Source organism: Psittacula echo (assembly GCF_963264785.1).
Source record: "Psittacula echo genome assembly, chromosome: 3".
NCBI lineage: Eukaryota > Metazoa > Chordata > Aves > Psittaciformes > Psittacidae > Psittacula > Psittacula echo.
The window spans coordinates 97,914,889-97,935,922 of record NC_137736.1 but is presented as its reverse complement, the minus strand read 5'-3'; the positions used below and the strand labels follow the sequence as shown (position 1 = coordinate 97,935,922).

At 38.7% G+C, this 21,034-nt stretch overlaps 1 protein-coding gene across 1 annotated transcript in view; it reads left to right on the top strand.

The window, feature by feature from the left end:
- Window positions 1–2,576: 2,576 nt before the first annotated feature.
- ZC3H13 (zinc finger CCCH-type containing 13) overlaps window positions 2,577–21,034 on the top strand; it is a gene marked incomplete at its 5' end in the record, with an annotated part of 48,171 nt that continues 29,713 nt past the window's right edge. Inside the window, 4 exons of the mRNA XM_080613549.1 lie at window positions 2,577–3,206; window positions 9,169–9,291; window positions 9,723–9,832; window positions 15,152–15,263. Of these exons, the coding sequence (XP_080469675.1) occupies window positions 2,577–3,206; window positions 9,169–9,291; window positions 9,723–9,832; window positions 15,152–15,263 (975 nt within the window). The remainder of the gene's footprint in view (window positions 3,207–9,168; window positions 9,292–9,722; window positions 9,833–15,151; window positions 15,264–21,034) is intronic.

Genomic DNA, 21,034 nt, shown 5'->3' with positions numbered 1-21,034 from the left:
GAATATAATTTATTCCAGCATGACTGTTCTTAGTTAGTTCAACCAATAATAAAAAAAACCCTTGCTGCGTTATTAAAATTATTTACACATGGGCAAAAGAAAAAAGAATGACTGCACTCCCTGTATTTCATTTTAGAATATGATATTTTTTCTGCCATACTTATAGACCTATCACAGTAGTTCAGTGCATTACATATATATATATATATATACTGACCACTGTAGGGGGAAAATAAGATAATCTTATGTCCCTCTAGATGGTGGGAGCTCCAAGTGATGTAGCATCAAAGAGGCCTCTGGTTGATGTGCGTCATTCTGGGCAGACCAGAAAAGTTTCATGCATTTTGGTCATTCAAGCTGTTACAGCATTTCCTCACAAAAAAACCCAACCTATCCATCATTTTGTCAAATGAAGGGTATTCACATGTGAACATCCCGCTGCATCTTTAGAGAAAGGCAAGGTCACACCAGTGGCCAAATCCAGTGGAAACTGCCCAAAGACTCCTCCACAATTAGTTGCTATGTTTACCCTGTGGCCAAGGATTAGCACAGAACATAGGCTTCAAGACTTTATACCAGGGCCTCTAGTGACAGGACAAGAGGCACGGTTCTAAACAGAAAAAGGGTAAATTTAGACTAGATATCACGAAGAAATTCTTCCTTGTGAGGGTGGTGAGGCACTGGCACAGGTTTACCAGACAAGCTGTGAATGCCCTGTCCCTAGCAGTGTTCAACGCCAGGCTGGACAGGGCTTGGAGCAACCTGGTCTAGTGGAAGATATCTTCGGAAGCTATCTGGAGAACTGGCTACCCTGGATTTGGAGAAGGCTGAGGTTCTTAATGACTTCTTTGCCTCAGTCTTCACTGGCAAATGCTCTGACCACACCACCCAAGTCTTGGAAGGCAGACGCAGGGACTGTGAGAATGAGGACCCTAGGCCCACTGTAGGAGAGGATCTGGTTCGAGACCATCTTAAAAACCTGAATGTGCACAAGTCCATGGGACCTGACGAAATCCATCCACGGGTCCTGAAGGAGCTGGCGAATGAAGTTGCTAAGCCACTGGCCATCATATTTGAAAAATCATGGCAGTCAGGTGAAGTTCCTGACGACTGGAAAAACGGAAATATAACCCCCATTTTCAAGAAGGGGGAAATGGATGACCCAGGGAATTACAGAGCAGTCAGTCTCACCTCTGTGCCTGGCAAACTCTTGGAGCAGATTCTCTTGGAAGACATGCTAAGGCACATGAAAAACAAGGAGGTGGTTGGTGACAGCCAGCATGGCTTCATTAAGGGGAAATCCTGCCTGACCAATTTGGTGGCCTTCTATGATGGGGCTATGAAACTGATGGACAGGGGTAGAGCAGTTGACGTCATCTACCTGGACTTGTGCAAAGCGTTTGACACTGTCCCACACGACATCCTTGTCTCTAAATTGGAGAGACATCAATTTGAGGGGTGGACCACTCGGTGGATAAAGAACTGGCTGGATGGCCACACGCAAAGAGTTGTGGTCAATGGCTCGATGTCCGGCTGGAGACCGGTAACGAGTGGTGTCCCTCAGGGATCGGTGTTGGGACCAGTCTTGTTCAACATCTTTGTCGGTGACATGGACAGTGGGATTGAGTGCGCCCTCAGCAAGTTTGCCGATGACACCAAGCTGTGTGGTTCGGTTGATACACTGGAGGGAAGGGATGCCATCCAGAGAGACCTCAACACGCTTGTGAGGTGGGCTGATGCCAACCTTATGAAGTTTAACCATGCCAAGTGCAAGGTCCTACAGCTGGATTGGAGCAATCCCAGGCACAGCTACAGGTTGGGCAGAGAAGAGATTCAGAGCAGCCCTGCAGAGAAGGACTTGGGGGTGTTGGTCGATGAGAAAATGAACATGAGCCGGCTTCAGTGTGCGCTCGCAGCCCAGAAAGCCAACCATATCTTGGGCTGCATCAAAAGGAGCGTGACCAGCAGGTCGAAGGAGGTGATCCTGCCCCTCTGCTCTGCTCTCGTGAGACCTCACTTGCAGTATTGTGTGCAGTTCTGGTGTCCTCAACATAAAAAGGACATGGAACTGTTGGAACAAGTCCAGAGGAGGGCCACAAGGATGATCAGGGGACTGGAGCACCTCCCGTATGAAGAGAGGCTGAGAAAGTTGGGGCTGTTCAGCCTGGAGAAGAGAAGGCTGCGTGGAGACCTCATAGCAGCCTTCCAGTATCTGAAGGGGGCCTACAAGGATGCTGGGGAGGGACTATTCATCAGGGACTGTAGTGACAAGACAAGGGGTAACGGGTTCAAACTTAAACAGGGGAAGTTTAGATTGGATATAAGGAAGAAATTCTTTATTGAGAGGGTGGTGAGGCACTGGAATGGGTTGCCCAGGGAGGTTGTGAATGCTCCATCCTTGGCGGTGTTCAAGGCCAAGTTGGATGAGGCCTTGGGTGACGTGGTTTAGTGTGGGGTGTCCCTGCCCATGGCAGGGGGGTTGGAACTAGATGATCTTAAGGTCCTTTCCAACCCTAACTATTCTATGATTCTATGATTCTAAGATGTCCTTGCCCACAGCAGGGGTTTGGAACTAGATGGTCTTTAAGGTCTTTCCCATCCCAAGCCATTCTATTTGCACCTCGGCCACAGTGTTTATCAGCCCCACAGTCGTGATCGGCACAGGCCGAGAAACCAGACTGGCAAGCCTGAGGAGGGCGCGAGGAACAACCAGCGCTGCCGGAGAACGCAGCCCTCCTGGGCTGCCGGCCCGCCCGGAACTCCCTGAGGCTTGGCGACGCCGGCGGGGTCGGGCGAGCAGGGCAGGCAAGTTCTTCCCGCAGACTAACCGGCCCGCCTTCCCCGCCCTCCTCCAACATGGCGGCGCTACCGCTTCCGCCCGGACCCCTCTCTGCTGCCCTCCTTTCCTTGGCGTCATCACCAGCGGCAGCCCAGAGCGGTGGGCGGCGCGAGGGCCGCCGGGAAGGCCGCGCGCGGCGGGAGCGGTGGTGGCGGCGGCGGCGGCGTTTACCCATCGTCCGCGGCGCGCGGGGGCCGGGCGGGCGGCGCCGGGCTGTGGGAGCGGGCGGCGCTCCTCGTCTTCCTCTCCGTGTCGCTCCGCGCTCAGGCCCGGGAGGACGGACTCCCCCCTCGCCCCCTCCCACCCTCTCCGCCCCGGGCGGCGGCGGAGGAGGCGGCGGGGAGCGGCGCGGCAGTGGAAGGAGCAGGTGAGTGCGGCGCAGTGACGGGGGGCGCGGAGGGAAAGAAAGGGAAGGGCCGTGAGAGAAGGAGAAGCGGGAGAGGGTGGGCCAGGCTGGGTCGTGCATCCGTTTCCCCCTCCCCACGACGGAGCTGGGGAAGGGCCGCTGTGCTGCTTGCCTAGCCCAGTGCGCGGCGGGGCCCTTCCCGAGGAGGGGGCGCGGCTGGGCGGGCCTAGCGGTGCGGTCGGCCAGCCGTTTGCGCGGGGTGAGGTGCCATCCGTCGGTGACCATGCCGGAGCCCGCCTCCCGCGTACTTGGATCTTCCCTGTTGATGGGGTTTTTTTCCCTTTCAGTGGGGCTCTTCTCCCACTTTCTGGCAGTAAACCAGTTTCTCCTTCATGCGCTTAGAGGATCTACTAATTCCGCTGGTGTGAATTCCATCATCACCATTTCTTTAGACAGTGGTCTCAGCTAGCTCCCATTCCTTCCAGAACTTGTATGCCAGGCATGCTGGGATAGTGTTGCGGATGGTCTGCTTAGGTCTTCACCTTTGACCTCCTCTGCTGGATTTTCCCTCTGCCATTGGTTTCTTGCCAACCTTCTGCCAGACTGTTTGAAGAACAGGTTTTGACAGATAGTGGGATAGAGATCAGCACCTTAAGGGATCTTGCTGTGGTGGTGAAACAGTTAGGGTGCCTCTGTACAGATTGGAGCAGTCAGACTGGCCTTATCAACCGAGTGCTTCTGGAAACTATGGAAGTGTGGTTGTATGTGGCTATGCCCAAGGTAATCCATTCCGCTCCTCAGCATGCTTGATATGGTGTGACAACGTGCTGATTTGGTGCTTCAACTTATAGATTGGAAATAACACGTGTCCAACAAACTTGGCATGAAGACATAGTGAGCTGGGGTCTGTCAGCACAAGTCTGCATGGACTACCCCTTAGTCTGGTGGATCATCTTCTTTGAGTATGAGGATTTTGTTATACAAGATGTGGAATACTGGATACTTTCTTTTGTGGTGTGAGGGCCTGTTTTTTTAATTTATTTATTTACATGTAGAAAGCCAACCGTGATTTTATACTTGTGAAAACATAACTAGCAGTTGCTTATCACTACTAGTGAAGGAATACCATATGTTAAATGAGAGGTAGGGTCAACTTAATATGCTGATGGGTTAACAGCATGGAGTTGTTAAAATAAACTTGGAATAATTTCTAGGGTTTTGTCAAACAGGCTTCTTTGTGGGAGTTAAGAGTGTTAGACTGACATCGTATAAATGTGCAGCCAGTACTTGACTGGTTTTTTGAAAGTTGGGTAACAATGCATTTTACTGTTTTTAGCATTATTTTTAGATGGTAAACCAGTGGACCTCCTTCCAGTATCTCTATTTTATTAGTAACGTGATGTGGAAACATTAACACTGTAATCAGAAACAAAACCTTTTCAGGTAAAAGCTTTTCCTGTGGAAAAGTGGAGGGAAGCGCTGACATTTTCCTCTTCCTAAGGTGTTCAGTTGTCAACAGGTATTAGTTTATCATAGGGTGTTACAATCAGTTTGTACCTGAACTTCTGTAGGATTTTAAAATTACAGTTTTGTTTGTCACTTTAAATGGCATATTATTTTTCACTTCACAGGTAGGGTTTTCTTTATGTTTAACCTGTGTGGTGTGCATGTATGCATGCACAGACATTGATTGACATGCCTACTAGGGATGTCTTGGTCTTTCTTGAACAAATTTTATCTCGTTATACTTTTTTCTGAACTTTGCTGTTGTTCTGTTACATCTCAGTTTCTAGTTGTCCTATAGAAGCAGGATTGTTTTTTGCAAACGACTGGATTAGGTTTTTCTAGTAGAAAAGCAGGTGTTTCAGGTGTGCTTCTGTTGATCATGGTTTATGTAATATCATACTTCTTTTGGAAGAAAAATGCTAAGCATGCTTGACCCCAAAATGGAGAAGTACTGATAATAAAAATACAGAATTTCATGGAATATTGTGTTAATCATCATGCTTCATTGATTTCAGTTACTTGGATAGTGCCCACTAGGTATACTCACTTCTCTCAAGTCTGTCTTAAGTTTTAGATTTACTCATGAGGTAACACTCTGAGATATGTTTTATTTCAAATGGTAGTATAATTAATGTCATTAACAGTTTGTCTCTCACCCAGGAAAAGTTATTCCATTTAAAGAATAACATAGATTCATCTGTAGGTTATTGTAGTGTTAAAATATTCCTAAATTATTACTAACAGTTCTTGCGGATCTTATTTATGTATTGGAAAGCGATATTTTTACAGTCAAAACCTTAGCTATAGAATTTGTTTTAGGAGTATAAAGTTAATTTCGCTTAGTAGTAGTAAGCTGCTTCAGAAGTTGCAGACACTTCAGTGCCCCTAGGTAGATACAGCAATACAATGTCATGTACTTGAAATACAGAAGTACATAATTTTCTATTTAGAAACCTAAAAAAATAATAATTATGGAAGTAATTAGCTGAAATGTTGAAATATGAATGCTCAGGGCTCAGCCCATGCTGATAATCAGTGCTTTCTAATCAGTGTGAGTGTTTGATAAGGAGATGTTAGTTCAGAGACGCAGGCATTTGGTGGAAAGGAAAATCATTGAACTGGCCATTAGTGTGGGATTTATTGCATAATGGTGATCATCAGGAGTAAAGCAATGTAAGATGAAAATGAGGGAGAATTGAGCAAGTTATGGGAATGTTTATGGGATGTTCCATTTCAGTTGTTCTTGATTATCCATTAATATGCAGTCTGAAAAATCTGGAAATGAAACAATTTTGTTTTTCCCCTTATAGTGCTTGTTTATAAGCAAGGAAGCTTGTCACTAGCATAAAACTGCTGTTACGTATCTGAGGTTTTCAGCTGCAATACTGTTTAAATAGTGTCTTTATTTTTCCAACTTGCTTGGGCTTTTGAAGAATGAAAATGGAAGTGGCTACATTTCCAGATACAGTCTCTCAAATGTAATACTTAACATAGTGAAAATTCCTCACTTTGCATCTGAATAGCGTGTCTGGGCTCTAAACCTTCAGCCTGTATAATAGTTATGTTCACTTAAAGTGGAATCTCATGCAGTTCTGGTTGCAGGAGCAACCAGAGGAACCCTTGTGATAGAATTGACAGAATGCTACCTAAAATAGTACATTTTTTTGTTTGTTACTCTTAGCTATTTTTTTTTTTTCCATTTAACATAGGGTTTTTTTAGAAACCATAGAAGAATCAGGGTTGGATGGCATTCTGTTAATTTCCTTATAGGAAATTATTGGCCAAAAAGTCAGGAAGCAGGCAGTTGGAATGAAGTTACCTGTTCAGTTATGATGGTGTTTCCCCCTTCATCCTATCCATGTCTAGAACTATCCTCTTAAGCTTAGTCATCATCTTAACTTCCATAGAAGTTAATTCAAAGAAGGTAGTATTTGCTGGGTAAAAAATAAAATAAGATGTTTTGCCTCTGTTTCCTTGAAAATAGAAGGACATTGAAATTAGGAGGCAAAATAAATGTAAATTTTATGTATTATGTACTACGATCGTGTTAGTGTGTATTGTACTTGCGTATTAGATGCACTCATTTTTTCTGTCCTTCATGTGTTGAACCTTCTCCCTATGCCATTGCCAGTGCCGTTCTGCTAACCCTTTTTATTTCAGATATAGCTCTCTTTAGTGCAAATGTTTAAACCAGAATCAGTATTTTGTATATGATCGTCTTATTAAAAATGCTTTTGCATATCTCAGTCAATTTTTGTATCCTCTGTTAAAGCGTGTAGCTGCATGAAACCTTACAAATTCAGTGGGGTTTTTTGCTGACATGCAGTGGGAAACAGTCCTGAAATGGAAGGGTGCTCAGCTGGGTGAGATGTGGTATTGTTTTGCTTTCTACCTTTAATGGTTTATTCTGTCAGACTTTGTAACTACTGCTGCACATTGAGCTGTCCACAATGACTCCTAATTATTTTTCTCAGAAGACTGGACTAATTCAAACTCATCAAGTATTTAGATAAAATCATTTCTCCTTGTGTGCATTACATTTTATTTATTTACATTTCATCTGCTGTTGTATTACTCAATTTTCTAACTCAGGTAGATCTTTCTGGAAATTTCTGTTCTTCACAATTTTTACTAACCGAAGTAATTTCCGACTACTGGCAAATTCTACTGTTTCACTGTCTGCTTCCACTAATTGTTGTTAACCATTGTTTTTAATGTCTGGTATACACCACGTGGTTAACTTCTGCCATCTCTGAGTGTCTTGGTTATCTGAAACTTACTTATGATAGAGATCAAATTCTTCAGGTAATCAAAGGGTTGGAGAAGTAGTCACTAGAGCTGAGCTGAGAAATCTCTCAAGTACATAGTTTAAGCTTGCTTTCTTCTGTTGCTTGTAAAGGAGCTGTAGTGCCTAGCAAGAGCTTCTGCACCGTTTTCTTTGTAGAAAGTGCACAAATGTCAGTCTTCTAGGGAGGCCTTGTCACTGAAGTAACCATAGGATTCAGATAATGAAGTTCCATTGACATAAAAGGGAGAAAAACAGGTATTATCCAAGTATCAAGTGTAAAATATGCTACAGCAGTGTTACTTTTTTTTTTTTTTTGGTATATTTGTCCACATTTATACTTTTTTTTTTAATTTTAATTTTTCTGTAGAATGGAACCTTACAATCTGAATGCTATGGGAATATATTGATCAGATCAGTGAAAATTTGTAGTAATCCAGTCTGAAGGGTGTTAGCTTAAATTTGTATTATTCTGACTGTCTGGATGAGCTTTTTGTGACATGTGAATAGGGGCAGAAAAGATAGCAGAAGGGTATGTGGTTAGAGTTTGGCTAATCATGTTGTACTCAGTAATGAGCTCTGGAGTGATGGCACTGTGACAAAGAGGTGATTTTTGAAGCTGTATATAAATCATCCAGAAACTGGCAGATTTTCCAGACTGAAATAATTTCAGTGTAGATCAAGTAGAATTTAAACAATGGACAATGGCTTTTGGCCTTCAGTTTGCCCTTTTTGTAAAATCTGTTTCTAAATGTGTATCTTCCCTTTTTTAAAAAAAAAATGGGGTTTTTTTTTTCTGTATTCAGTAACTCCTCAGGTAAGAGAAATTGTGACTTATTTATCAAACTTACTCTGTATTTGCTTTCAAATTTGTTTTTTTTTAATGAAAGGAGTTACTTCTTAAGAAGCATATCACTGTTTTGTGGGATTTTTTGTATGGGTTTTTTTGTTTGTTTTTATTTTGTTTGCTTTTGAGGTTGGTGGTTTTTGTGGGTAAGGGATTTTTTTTGTTCTTTTTTTTTGTTGTTTCTTTTTCTTTTGTTTTTGGTTTCTGTTTTGTCTTTTTTTTTTTTTTTTTGTCTTTCTAAACTCAGGTGATTGCAAATAGTTGTAGGATACAAACCAGTAACAAGTACAGACTGTGAATGGTATCAAGGTGATGTTAAGTATGATATCAAGTTGGTATTTCACGCATCAAAATGAGGGGGGTGGATGGAGCTCTCATTTTCTGGATATCTGTTTCTGAAAATGGAAGCCATTCTTAGTTTCTTAGAACCTGTTTCCGAGAGGTTAATGAAGTAATATTAAAGGTTCTTCTTACCTGGAGTCACTGCAGCTCCCGCACATAAAATACATGTTGAAGGAAAGCATCTGTTCTGTGTGGTGTTTGATACCGAAATGAATAACATATCATATGATCTTTCCCAAAGGAAAGCTGAAGAATCCAAACCAGGTCATAAAATAAAATAAAATGAAGAACTATCATTACTGGTGCTCAGCTGACTTGTTCAAATCAGAGGCATTCCTTGTTATTAGATACATTTCACTCATTTATGACTTTTATTGTTTCATCATCATCTCTGCAGCAACCCTTGCAATGTGTAACATACTATTTTATTAATGTGAGTTCGGTGTCCATAGCCTCAAACTGAAGGATTTTACAGTTTTGCTTTTTTTTTTTGGTTGAAGTAGTACAAAATGTCAAAAATTAGAAGGAAGGTCACAGTGGAAAATACCAAGACCATATCCGATAGCACTTCCCGAAGACCCAGTGTGTTTGAAAGGCTTGGACCCAGCACTGGAAGTACTGCAGAGGTGAGTTGTAAAAGTGTTCTTCTCCTCTCCACCCCAGCATCTTCTTTTCCAGGATTTAGGTGGTGGGAAAGTGTAGCTCACAAGTACCAAATACTCAGATGTCACTGATATTAGTAAAGGTGAAAAGAACTCCTTGACGCATGGATGTTCAACATACTAATAACTAGAATATTCAGATAACGTGTGTTGTTCTGGAGAGGAGCAGTAGTACTGTACATATTAATGGAATTTACACCAACCTAAATTTTTCTCTGCCAGACCTGATGCTCATTGTTGGGTTTTGTTTTTTTTTTTTAAATTATATTACTGGTGGACAGAAATTACAGATAAATGGGAGTTAATGTGGAGTCATTTGTTTGTTCTGCCACACTCACACCAATGGTATTTCCAGAAATGAGTGTGAAATTCACCCAGTGATGTCTGTCTCTTAGACACAGTGCCGTAACTGGCTGAAGACTGGCAACTGCCTCTATGGGAACACATGTAGATTCGTACATGGCCCTTCACCACGAGGTAAAGGCTATAGCAGCAGTTATAGAAGGTAAATCAAGAACTCACTTTGAATTCTTCACATGCTGTAGGAAAAATAGCAACTATGTCTTTTGTTTCTTTTTTTAAGTGAAATGCTGTTGTGTGCCTAGTGGTATGTTTTATCAAATAACCAGTTGCACTGTGAAGTTGCTTAAGACAATTTAGCAACTTGCAGTGGGTTTTCTCAGGATTTGTGCGTATGTAGCTTTAAAAAATTAACAGAATCCACTGAATGCAGATTAACATCTTACATTACTTGAAATGGGAAGTTTAAGTGCCTTAACACTTTTTTGTGTAGTGTCACTGTGACTTCTGATACGCCTTTCTGCCCTTTACTAAAATGCTGTCTTGCAGCTATTTCTGCAGCACTCGCATACTTGCAGCCCTTCTGCCTTTGCTATATTGTTTGATGCATAAGGTGTCTATCCTTTCTGCCCTGTTGTGAGAAAACAATTCTCTTCAAGATGTAGTTCAATGACTTCATCTGTCAGATACAGAACAGATATCCTGCATTGTAGGAGGAGATCCAAAAAGTAACTCAATTTTTCAAATGAGAGTATTTTTACTATCTGCCTCTTCATTTGTTACTGTAATTTAAAAGTACTGGGTGTCTCAACTGTCGTTTTTGTGGCATAACACCTTACTTAACTGGAACAAAATGTGGCAGTAACTTTGTAATATTCTTGCTCTAAAGAACAAAAAATACAGTTTCAGCATAGTACCTCTTTATATGAAGGCTTCACATTTTAGAAACAGCCGCCCTTCGTAATGCTACGGTAGTGTCAGTGTTGCCTCTAGATTACAGATGGGCACACTAAAGTATCAAAATGTAAAGCCACAACAGGAAGGCTGGCATGAAGTTAGGGTTCTGTTTCTGTCTCTTTTTCCTAGTCTTGTGGCATACTCTCAGAATAATCTTGACTTGGCTTGTTTGATCTTCCACTGTTTCTAAAGTGGTAGCTGCTGGGATACAGAATACATCACTGAGTTTAATGTTTCTTTCAGTGTGTAAAAAATTTTACTCTGTTCTGTACTGAATGTTCCAAATGGGAAAAATGAGTGACTTACTGGTAGAAATTAAATTTTAAAACTTTTAGAATGTCACTTTCTCCTTGCTTTCAGTGTCTGGAACACTCAGTGTGTAGTTCTGCTTGGTCCTTTGAAGAAAAGTGACATTTCTTTTAATGATTAAAGCTGTGTTTCTGCTTCACTGTCACTACTGACATTTAAGAATAACGTCAGTTTACTTCTTTTTATTGCTAACTTTTTTACTGGGACTATATGAAAAAGTCAAAGGACAAATTTTGCTGCTTATCTGCTTGACACATTGAACATTTAAGTGTTCTTAAAAAAGGGTGAGGAAGCCTCTACCTGCCTTCCAAATACACACACACCATAACAGACAAATGAAAAAAGCATGCTTGTCTTCAGAAGTTTCTGGTAATACCTCATGGCCAGGCACAGAAAAAACTGATTTATGTACATGATAAAATGATGACAATTTCATGCCATTTAACATTACAGAGATTTTTTACAAATGTTATCCAGGATTTTGATTGCAGTTTTATTGGCTTCTTGCAAGCCAAAGCTTATGCTGCTTCCACAGCAGTTCAGTTCAAGCAGTATTCTTGATCGGGTATCTAGGACAACATAATGATGGTGTGTCTACGTGTGTTCAGCCAGACCCGTTGGTGAAGGCTTTTGTCTGCTTTGCTAGCAGTTTGATAGGACAAAGCAAGTCTTGCTGCTTTTCTGTCTTGCCCTTTCAGTTTCATCATGTCTGAAATAAATCTCACTGTTAATGGTTTTTATCTGACTATAACGCCTCCCGAAACTCAGAATCTCACTAGGCAGTAGGAAAACTTGACTCTAAAGTGTGAAGAGACTCTTAAGTCTAGTTTCACTATAACTCCCTTTCGGCATTCATGCTGCCTCTCACAGCATGAATTTTAATCTTGCTGTTACAAAAAATGGAACCTAACATGTTTAAGCATGCAAACCTTTCCTGATGAGGATATTAAGAATTTGTTAATAGACCTGCCAGTCTTCCAGGCATCCGAAGTATGGAGAAGCTAACAAGAAAAGAGCTGTGTGTAAACATGCTGTCCCACACAGAACTTTCCTCTCTTGATCCACTTGTAAATTGTTGGGTAGTTGCTTGGCTGCTTCCTGCTGGTTCCCTTATACTGTATACATATGTATATATGCCATCGTAACTTCCCTTTCTTAACCTATCTGATCATGGTCATTCTGGATCATTAAACCATTTTTAAAACCAAACCAGCAGTGATAACTGGGTAAGAACTTCCAGATTTTGTGAGGTTCAAATACTATTGTATGGGAAACTGAAAAAAATGGGACAATATTTCATGAGCAGTTATAATATGTACATTACACACTAATAATTGTCATTTGCTAATGCCTGCACGTGTGTGCGCACAAACATACACAGATATGCTCAAAAAATATGTTGTAATGTGTGCCTGCTGCTGGGTAGTTATTCCTGACGCTGTTGAGAGGTACAGAAGCAAATGGAGGGACTGTTACGAACGTGTATTTCCTAACCAAGCTGCTGAATATGCAGAACTGAACTGTTGCACAAGTAATGCAGTTTAAAATCGCTTAATGTCACTGCTTAAATTTCGAAATGATGAAATTCTGCATTTTAGGCCCTACTTAAGAAGTAAGCCCAGCACAAAATATTAAGTCATATTTTTGTTGAGTAGTTTTCTGTTTTCAATGTGCAGGGATAATGCTGTGGAGCTTTTTGTGTGAAAGGTTCTACCAGTTGCAGTCTAGCCACACGTTTAACTGTAGAGGTAAAACTATAGTTACCTGTTGGAATTCAGCAGTGTGCATTACCTGTAATAATCAAAGATCCCTTTTGGAGGGGAAGCAAGTGGAATGTATGTAGAAAAGAAGCCAAATTAAAGTTGTGGTATACCTGAAAGAAAAATCAGACCAGCTTGTTTTTCTGTGCATTAAGTTAAAGTATCTGAAAACTATTCAGTTTTCTGAATAATTGTTTCTTAAAATTTGACATTTTCAGTCTTACTTTATTAGACTTTTTTGGGGATTATGATGATTCTGGGGAAGAAGTGCTAGGATGGTTACCATGACACTTTGTCTCAATGTTCTCCTAAAGCTGAAGAAGAAAAGAAAAGAAAACAACAAAACCAAACAAAAAAAAATCCCACTAACAAACTCCAAGCTTGAAGCTGTAGCTTTTTTCATTTCTGTGATTTCTTGATAACTTTTGTAATCTTTAAGTAGATTTGAATAATAAGTTTTTTCTTCCCTTCCATACTGAAAAAGCTATTAATTAAGGGTGAAATGGTTTCAGTGTTTTTTCACTCTGGTGTATAGCTTTTTTTAATTAAAAAAAAAAAAGGTATTAAAAACCAAGTACATGAGCTGCATTCAGTGGAAGTTCTGTTGCTTTCTCCTTTAGCTACTGTTTTTTATACCTGATATTGCTCCTGTTGAGGAACAGTGTTACATTAGCTTAATTTTTTTTGCCTTTAAAATTAATTTTCACTTTCACAAATTCAAATCCTTTGTGCCATAGCTAAGTATTATTAAAAATTAAGGTATATATTGCCAGTATAATGTTTGAAGACAGTTTATTTGTCGAGGTAGCTGATGGTTGAATGCTTCAGAGTGTTTCCATAATGCAAAGGAATTATCTTTCTAAGATGGGTGAGGGGAAAAAAAAAAAAGCTTGAATACCTTTGCTAATTCAATACCTTTTCTGAAGTCAGATGCTTTAAAGATGATATGCATGCAAAGAAGATAACTTGTTTATATTTGTATGCTGGATATTATTTGATTCTTAGTGCTGAAAGAAGCAGCGTGCTACCAGTTTGTACCTTTCCTCCAATCTAGATTGATCTGTATTTAAAACTTCATGAAGAATTAAATGTATTTAAAATGAGAGCAGCCGCTGGTCTTTTTCTTCTTGGATCCCAAAACACTTAACCTTATTGCACAATTTAAAGAATTAAATATTGACAATATTGCAAAAGACGAAGTGGAAACCAGTTACTGTTTTTCAAATATGCACAGGTTGAAAATGAAATAATTAATTTAGATTTTTTTATGCATAAACTGTGAAAGACAGTTTATGCTGTACTTATGTGACAGAGGAAGGGTGGGAGAAATGACACTTTCTAAATGGAAACCCTAATTCAGTCTGAAAAACAAATGCAGACTTCGTTATTCAAATAGTACATATAAATTCTAATCAACTAAGGCAGTATCAATTATCTCTTTATGATTCTTTAGCGTAAACTGATAGGTACAGATCCAGCACTTTCATACATCTATTTCATGAAGAATCTGTAGTTAACAGCTGACAGCCATCACAGAAGTCCAAAACTCAGTATCAGTCCAGATTTCTGTGAAGAGAAAATTTGTTTTCTTGAACTGCAAGATCATTTGAAGCCGCTGTTATATCCATCCTCTTTGCTTAGGAACTTGTTTGAATGCAAAGATTGTTATCTTTAAACTCATATGGGATAAAGAACTTGTGAATCCATACTAAGGTGACAAAATTACATAGATGTGGTAGGATAGGATGTTCCCCTTCCCATAATACCTTTTTGCAGAAAATATATGTTAACGTTACATGACTGCTAGAGTTCATCCAATATTTTCTAATGAAGTAACAAAGTAATTACATTACTGAAAAATGGAAAATAGAGGAGACCGCCAGGAGTGAATTTTTGGTGCATGGTCTTGCAACAGTGTTTTTTCTGTGGCAGTCTCGCTAAGGTAGTGGGAGAATGGCACTTAGGTCATGTTATCTCTGCTTGCAGGCTTCATCTGTGTTCAAGAGTTGTGCTTCAGTGTGACTATCATTGCTAGTCTAAAGTAATTTGACTCTGCATTAATTGTGTTTTTTATATATATGCACATATATATATATAAAAGATGTATATTAAAATGGTGCAGCTTAGAATATGGAGAAGGCTAAAGATATCTTGAAAGACTTGGTAAGAGTGATTGTGGAACACAGTGATGGTCAGAAAAAGATTTATTCTGGATAAGATCACCTGAAGCTGATCTAGAGTAGTAACCAAGTCATGTAGTATACATGTACAAGTAATTTTTCTTCTTAGAGTCAAGTCTTCCTTGATGTTCTGAAAGAGTTGTTTTTTTAGAATGCTTAAGCCCATTAGAACAAAATGGGTTTTTTTATTCATTTATTTCACTTCTGGGTGGGAGGTTTAGCTTCTTTATGTATATGCTAAATAAAAAAAATAATAGCTTGTATTTGTTTAGAAATAGTCCCACAGAACTGGTTATATTATGTTTCTGTATTAAACAGGTCACCGGAAAGACCCACTGGAGATCTTCGGGAAAGAATGAAGAACAAACGTCAAGATGTTGAAGCAGAGCCACAGAAGCGAAGTACAGAGGAATCGTCCTCTCCTGTTAGGGTAAGAATGGAGTTTGCAGAACTCCAGAATCCCTCAGTAGCAATTGGGCAGTGTGTCCTAGAAGCCTGATCATGGTGACTTGTAATATTTAAAATGTTTTAATGAACTGATCATTTTGTACATAGCACGTGGCATATTTTATTATGAAGTGTCTTAACAATTGTATTATATTGCAATTTTATAGCACTTTCTGGTCTTGTGGTGCCCAAAGATTTTCTAAACCCCACAGGCTAAAATATATTACGGATACTGATATTTATTATTTAATAACATTGCAGACTCTGGTTATTAGCAAGAAAGTGTATTAACTGTTGTTCCAATCATCCACTGTTTTTCCCCCCAGCACTTACTCATATCCGTTGTTCACATGCATTCTGACTCCAGTTGTTCCAAATTTGCTTTTGATGAGACCACACAGTTACTGTTGTGCTGGTTCCTTTCACCTTCCTCCTCACAGACTAATCAGCCATCCTAACTGCTCAGTTTTTGGATTTTGCAAAAAATTCATCCATTATCATTCTCATTTTCTTGTCACCTTTCTGCAGCTGTATACCCCTCAAATATCAGAACTTACTTATTTTTAAATCATATTATCTGTTTCTGATGTTACAAATGGATAGGGGCAGAGTTGGTAGTGTGACCCTGAACCCGTGTAACAATAGCACCAGTGTATTCCTGCATCATGTTTTTTTTAAGACCATTTTCATATGAATGACTAAAAATTTTTGTGAAAAATCGGGTTTGCTTCTGCAGATATTAACAGCTTTATTAATTAAATTCTGTTTTTATTTCCTTTCGGTCTGTTCCTACTTGCTGTATAAAATGAATTTTTATGTCAGGTGTAAAGAAATCAACAGCAGCTGCTATCATTAAATTAAGAGAATGGCTTACCTTTCGATCATGTTTTCAGTTGCTGTTAATTTATGTAAACTTTTGATCTTTTTACTCTTTTACTTGAATGTGTTTCTTTTATTTTTCTAATAGTTTGAATAAACTCTTCAGTTATTGAGTACATGGTTGGTGGGAGAAGTGTTTTTGTCCAACCTTTATTAAAAATTTATCGTAACTTCTTCTGTCCAACTGACAACTGTACAACTCTGATTTTGATGTAATTCTTACTTTTGGTAAGAATTCATGCTTTTATAGTGTTCTATTAATGTAATAATAAAATACTTTTAAACGACTAAAACCCAAATAAAGATGAACTTGAAGCAGGAATCAAAAAGCATCATAGAATTAGTGGGTCTGTTAAAGTACCCAAGAATTATTTACAGGGTAAGCACACTGCAGAGGAAAAAAAATTACTCTGCTTCAATCTCATAAAACAGAAGGCTGAGGAAACCACTGAGCTTTTATATTATTTACATGGAGGCAACTTTCAAATGTGGGATATCCAAAGAAAATACTCTGGAACAATAGATGAAGAGGGACAGTCATCAAGAGTTGCATTGCAAAGAACCAGGATATCTAAAAGAACAGAAGACTGAACTGCTAACAAAAATCTTGCTCCATCATTAGAGCTACTACTATGGTGGAGATCTAATATCTGATGTTTCCATCTCTTACTAAAGCTTTTGGGATAACAGAGGAGCTGGATAAGAAGTCTTAACTTTGTTTTGAAATAATGAAAAGTAGCTTGTTCCATAAAAAGTTTCATAATTTTTTTTATTTTTTTTTTTTTTTTTTGAAAGAGCAGTACTGTTCCTGCAGGCAGAATTTCTGCTTCGCCAGTCTACTAGCATGAAACTTTAACAGAGTGTAGGGGTTAAGAAAGAACTGTTTGATACAGGTGAAACCTTAAGTAGCTTCTTTTGAAGCAAGGCTTTTGAGACATATTAGATAGTCGAAGAATAGCAAGTATAATATTGTCAGGTTTAGAAGCTAGCTAAGGGGAGAATTTTGGATTAATTTCAAATGATAAAGTTACAGAGGATGTTATGGTGCTTCATCTAAAGAGCTATAACTTTTTAAGAATGTGAAAAAAATATTGGACATCCCTAATGTCAAACTTTACAGAAGATATGAAAACAGTTGAGATTACTGAAGTCTGAGGAATGCCACAGAGGTTGGGGAAAGATAGTTTTTGTCAGTACAATGGCAGGTGAAACTTGGTGTTGGCAAGTGCAAGGTAATGCACAATTAAGAACGTATTTAAAACAAAGAATCATGAATGAATATTTGAAGAGTAACTGAAGCCATCCAGTAGAAAAAGAAGTTATTGTGGACAGCTCAATAAAACTATTTGTTCAAAGTGCAGTCACAGTTGCAGAAGCAAACACTCATATAAAAATGGAATAGAAAATGATCAATATTATGTTGTAGAAATTCGTGGTCCAGTTTTATTTGACATGCTGTTTGGTTATGATCACCTATATGCAAGAAAATACAAAGTCTTTTTGAAGTGGGCAAGGAAGTGAGAGACTGGAGAGAAAAAAAGGACATGTGGCGAATGTATGTAATGTATGGTTGAGAGAATGTAAATTAGATGCGTCATGTTCATACTTTATCCCAGTAGAAAGAGTGGCAAATTTTAAACGATGAGGGGAAATGCTGTTTATGTTATAGATGACAATTCTACCTGATTGCCAGAAGATACATTCAAAAACCTGAATAGGTTCCACAAAAAGTTGAGACAATATAACTAGTATAAAATCATCTTAGAAGACATTTCTTGTTCTTTGGAGACGTAAGATAACTAGTGCAATCTGTGTGTATTTAGGAAGAACCTTCCTGTAAGGACAGCTTATAGAATATATTCCTTATATCTTCATCTCTTGTACTGTTATTTTCAGAGACAATATGCTGCATTACGTGGGCAACTGCATTGAACTCAGTTGTTTCTGTATTTCTTAGATTTGTGCTCAGAATTATTTCAGCACTGTCTGTAGTGTATCAATTGCTGTACAAATAGATTAGGTTCATGCTGCTACTATATTTAGTTGGAAATTTTTATGTTGAAATTTTCTGTGTATTATGAAGACAGCTACATTGGAGTATATGAAGTATTAGCTAAAGTGTTACCTGGGAGGTGTGTGTGATTTGGGAGAAATAGTGGGAAGAACTTAATGTACATTTAGGAAAGGGTTTTTGTAAGGATTGTGCATTACCTGTTTCGTATCTGTGCTCTTTATCAGTATGGCGTTTGAATATCTCTGCTAGAAATGGAAATCAGCATTGTCTTCCATCTCTGAAACAGAAACAGTACCTGTTAATTTCAGGGAAGCTTCAGATTAATTTTCTTGTACATTTGTGTAGTGTGGTAGTAGTTTGCACTATAAAGGTATTATACCTAGAGCAAAATAGTACTGTGCTTGCCTAAAAGATTCTATCTGTAATACATGATAGGTTATTTTAGATTTAAAAGAATCTGTGCTTTTGAATTAGTTTATATTTCTGCTTTGTGTACATGTGCTGATAAGGCTGAAACTGAAGTTTCTGCCTTGTAAGAATTGTAGGTTGTAAGAGTCTTATAAATATTCTCTCTGCTGGTGTTGGTAAAATAATACTGCTTGGCTAGAAGTATGTTTTGCCAACTGAATGAGTCCTTTTGTGCTTGGCCAGACTCCTCTGGCTGTGGTGGGAAATTCATTCAAGTAGACATCAAGTCTCGTGCTGTAGGGTGCTGATCATATCTTACGGGGTGTGGAACTTCAACTTAAGTAGATGTTAAGTTAAATAAAATCTCACAGAATTCAGCCATAATGTCGTGGGGTTTTTGTCTTGTTTGTTTTTTTTTTTTTACTAAGTAGCATTTCTTCTGAATGTCAAATTAACCGATAATTAAACTGTAATCATCTAACACATGTAAATAGTTTAACTGTGAGCACATACCTGAGAACAGCAAGATAAGGTCTACTAACTTGTTTACTCTTAGGATAATCCACAATTTCTTTATTTTTTATTTTTTTAATAAATGTATTATTGTGAAAGTTCATTATTTCTTGCCTAGTAAATGGGATTTTTTCAGAGTCTGCAGAAAAATAATTCACAAGTGTGGTTAAATTTGATACAGCATCTTCAAGTACAAGTCAGAGACATTCTGCTGGCCTTTGGAGCTTGACTTTATTCTTGACTTACTAAGGGAGAGACAAAAAAACCTCTGTTAAATACAAGCGGGTCTATATGAGGGAAATATTTCCCATAGTATGAGGGAATTAAATGTGTTTTAAGTGAAGGACCTTGAAGATTTTTGCAATGTCTTCTAAACCATCATAATTTAAATTCTTGATTTGTGACCCCAGGAATAAATAATTTCTAAACTGAGATTTGTTTTTCAAGATGCAGTGTTACCAGAATCTTTCTCCTGGCAAATAAACTGAAGTCATTTAGTGTATAAATGGGCTCAGATCAAGTTGTCCAGAGCTGTAAAATAGCATGCTTGCTAAAAATTTTCTATTCCCTTCCCCTATATTCAGTAATTCAATAAAATTCCTTTCATAGATGTTTTTGCTCTCAGTTCTTCTGTAGAAGTACAATTGTGCCACTACTGAACCACTTCACTGAAAAGAGAAAATACAGGTTGTCTCTAGATGCTTGTGTTTGGTTGTAAGTTTGGAGATGTAGGCAAGATGTAAGCAATACTACACAGGTTGTGTAGTATTGTGTAGTATAAAATGTGTATTTCAGTTTGCTAGTAAAAAGTAGTGTTGGACTAAGAGAAACGTGTTTGTATTTCAGAAATTGTTTATATTGTAGGAGTTCGAGTATAGCGTGGAAGTACGCAGTTTAATACAACAGATGCAATCTTTCAAGGAGGGCAGTCTAGAAAAATTGAGATACTCTAAGAAAATAAAGAGTGGTTGCAGGGCAGGCTTGTTGATGAAGTTGGGGTTTTCAAATGTCATTAGAGGGATTTTCTTTTAAAGTAACTTGCTTTGTATAGTACAGTTCTTGCTGTTAGACTGAAGTGTCTTAAGTACATCTTATGATGGCTTAGGTGTTGTCAGTAACCAACACAACTTGATAGGTTAGCGTCTTGTGCATCATTTTAGAGATCCTGTCATGAAATGGAGAAACCTCTCTTTCCCCTTCCCCCACCTTTTTTTTTTCCTTATTCTACAAGCTGCTTTTAATTAAACATGACACAAATTAGTTCTTTACGGTGAAACTCCTTTGTGTTACGTAGTGACTGGTCGCTTCTGAGCCTTTGAATATGGTACACTGAATGCATCAAGATGAGAGGCTTGAGAATAACTGTGTGCTGAAGTATCTGGTTTTAGTTCACTAGGTAAAATAAATACGGTACTTCTTCTGTCATCATATCATTAAGCTAGAGATAAGATCTTAACATTTAGTGAGTAAAAAGGAATAGTTGAATTTTACTTACTTGGGAGTCACTATCCACAAGCTTATGTTATTTCCTTACTGTATTTCTAAGGTGATGTTAAGGATTGAAATTAAGTAAAAATCTAAGTCCCAGTAAGAAATAGCTAGTGAAATTCTCAGGCATCTCCTTCTCTTGATATAAAAAACAAAGGTTTCTACGTATCAACACTGAAGAATCCCCAAAAGGCAAAAGAAGGCGCTATGGGAGGTGAGAACAAAAGAGATATGGAACAGACTTTGATTATTTGCTCTTTCTGGTTTCCTACTTAGTAAATTAACCTGAGATACTTCTAAGCTTGAATGGTCTTCTTCTTTTTTTTTTTTTTTTTTTTTTTCCAAATAGTGAAAAAACTTTGGCCTGTACTCCACTTGATCCCAGGTAGATTATTTAAGGAATGTCACTTCAGCAGTGGCAATGATGTAACTATGTATCAGTTACCACTGGA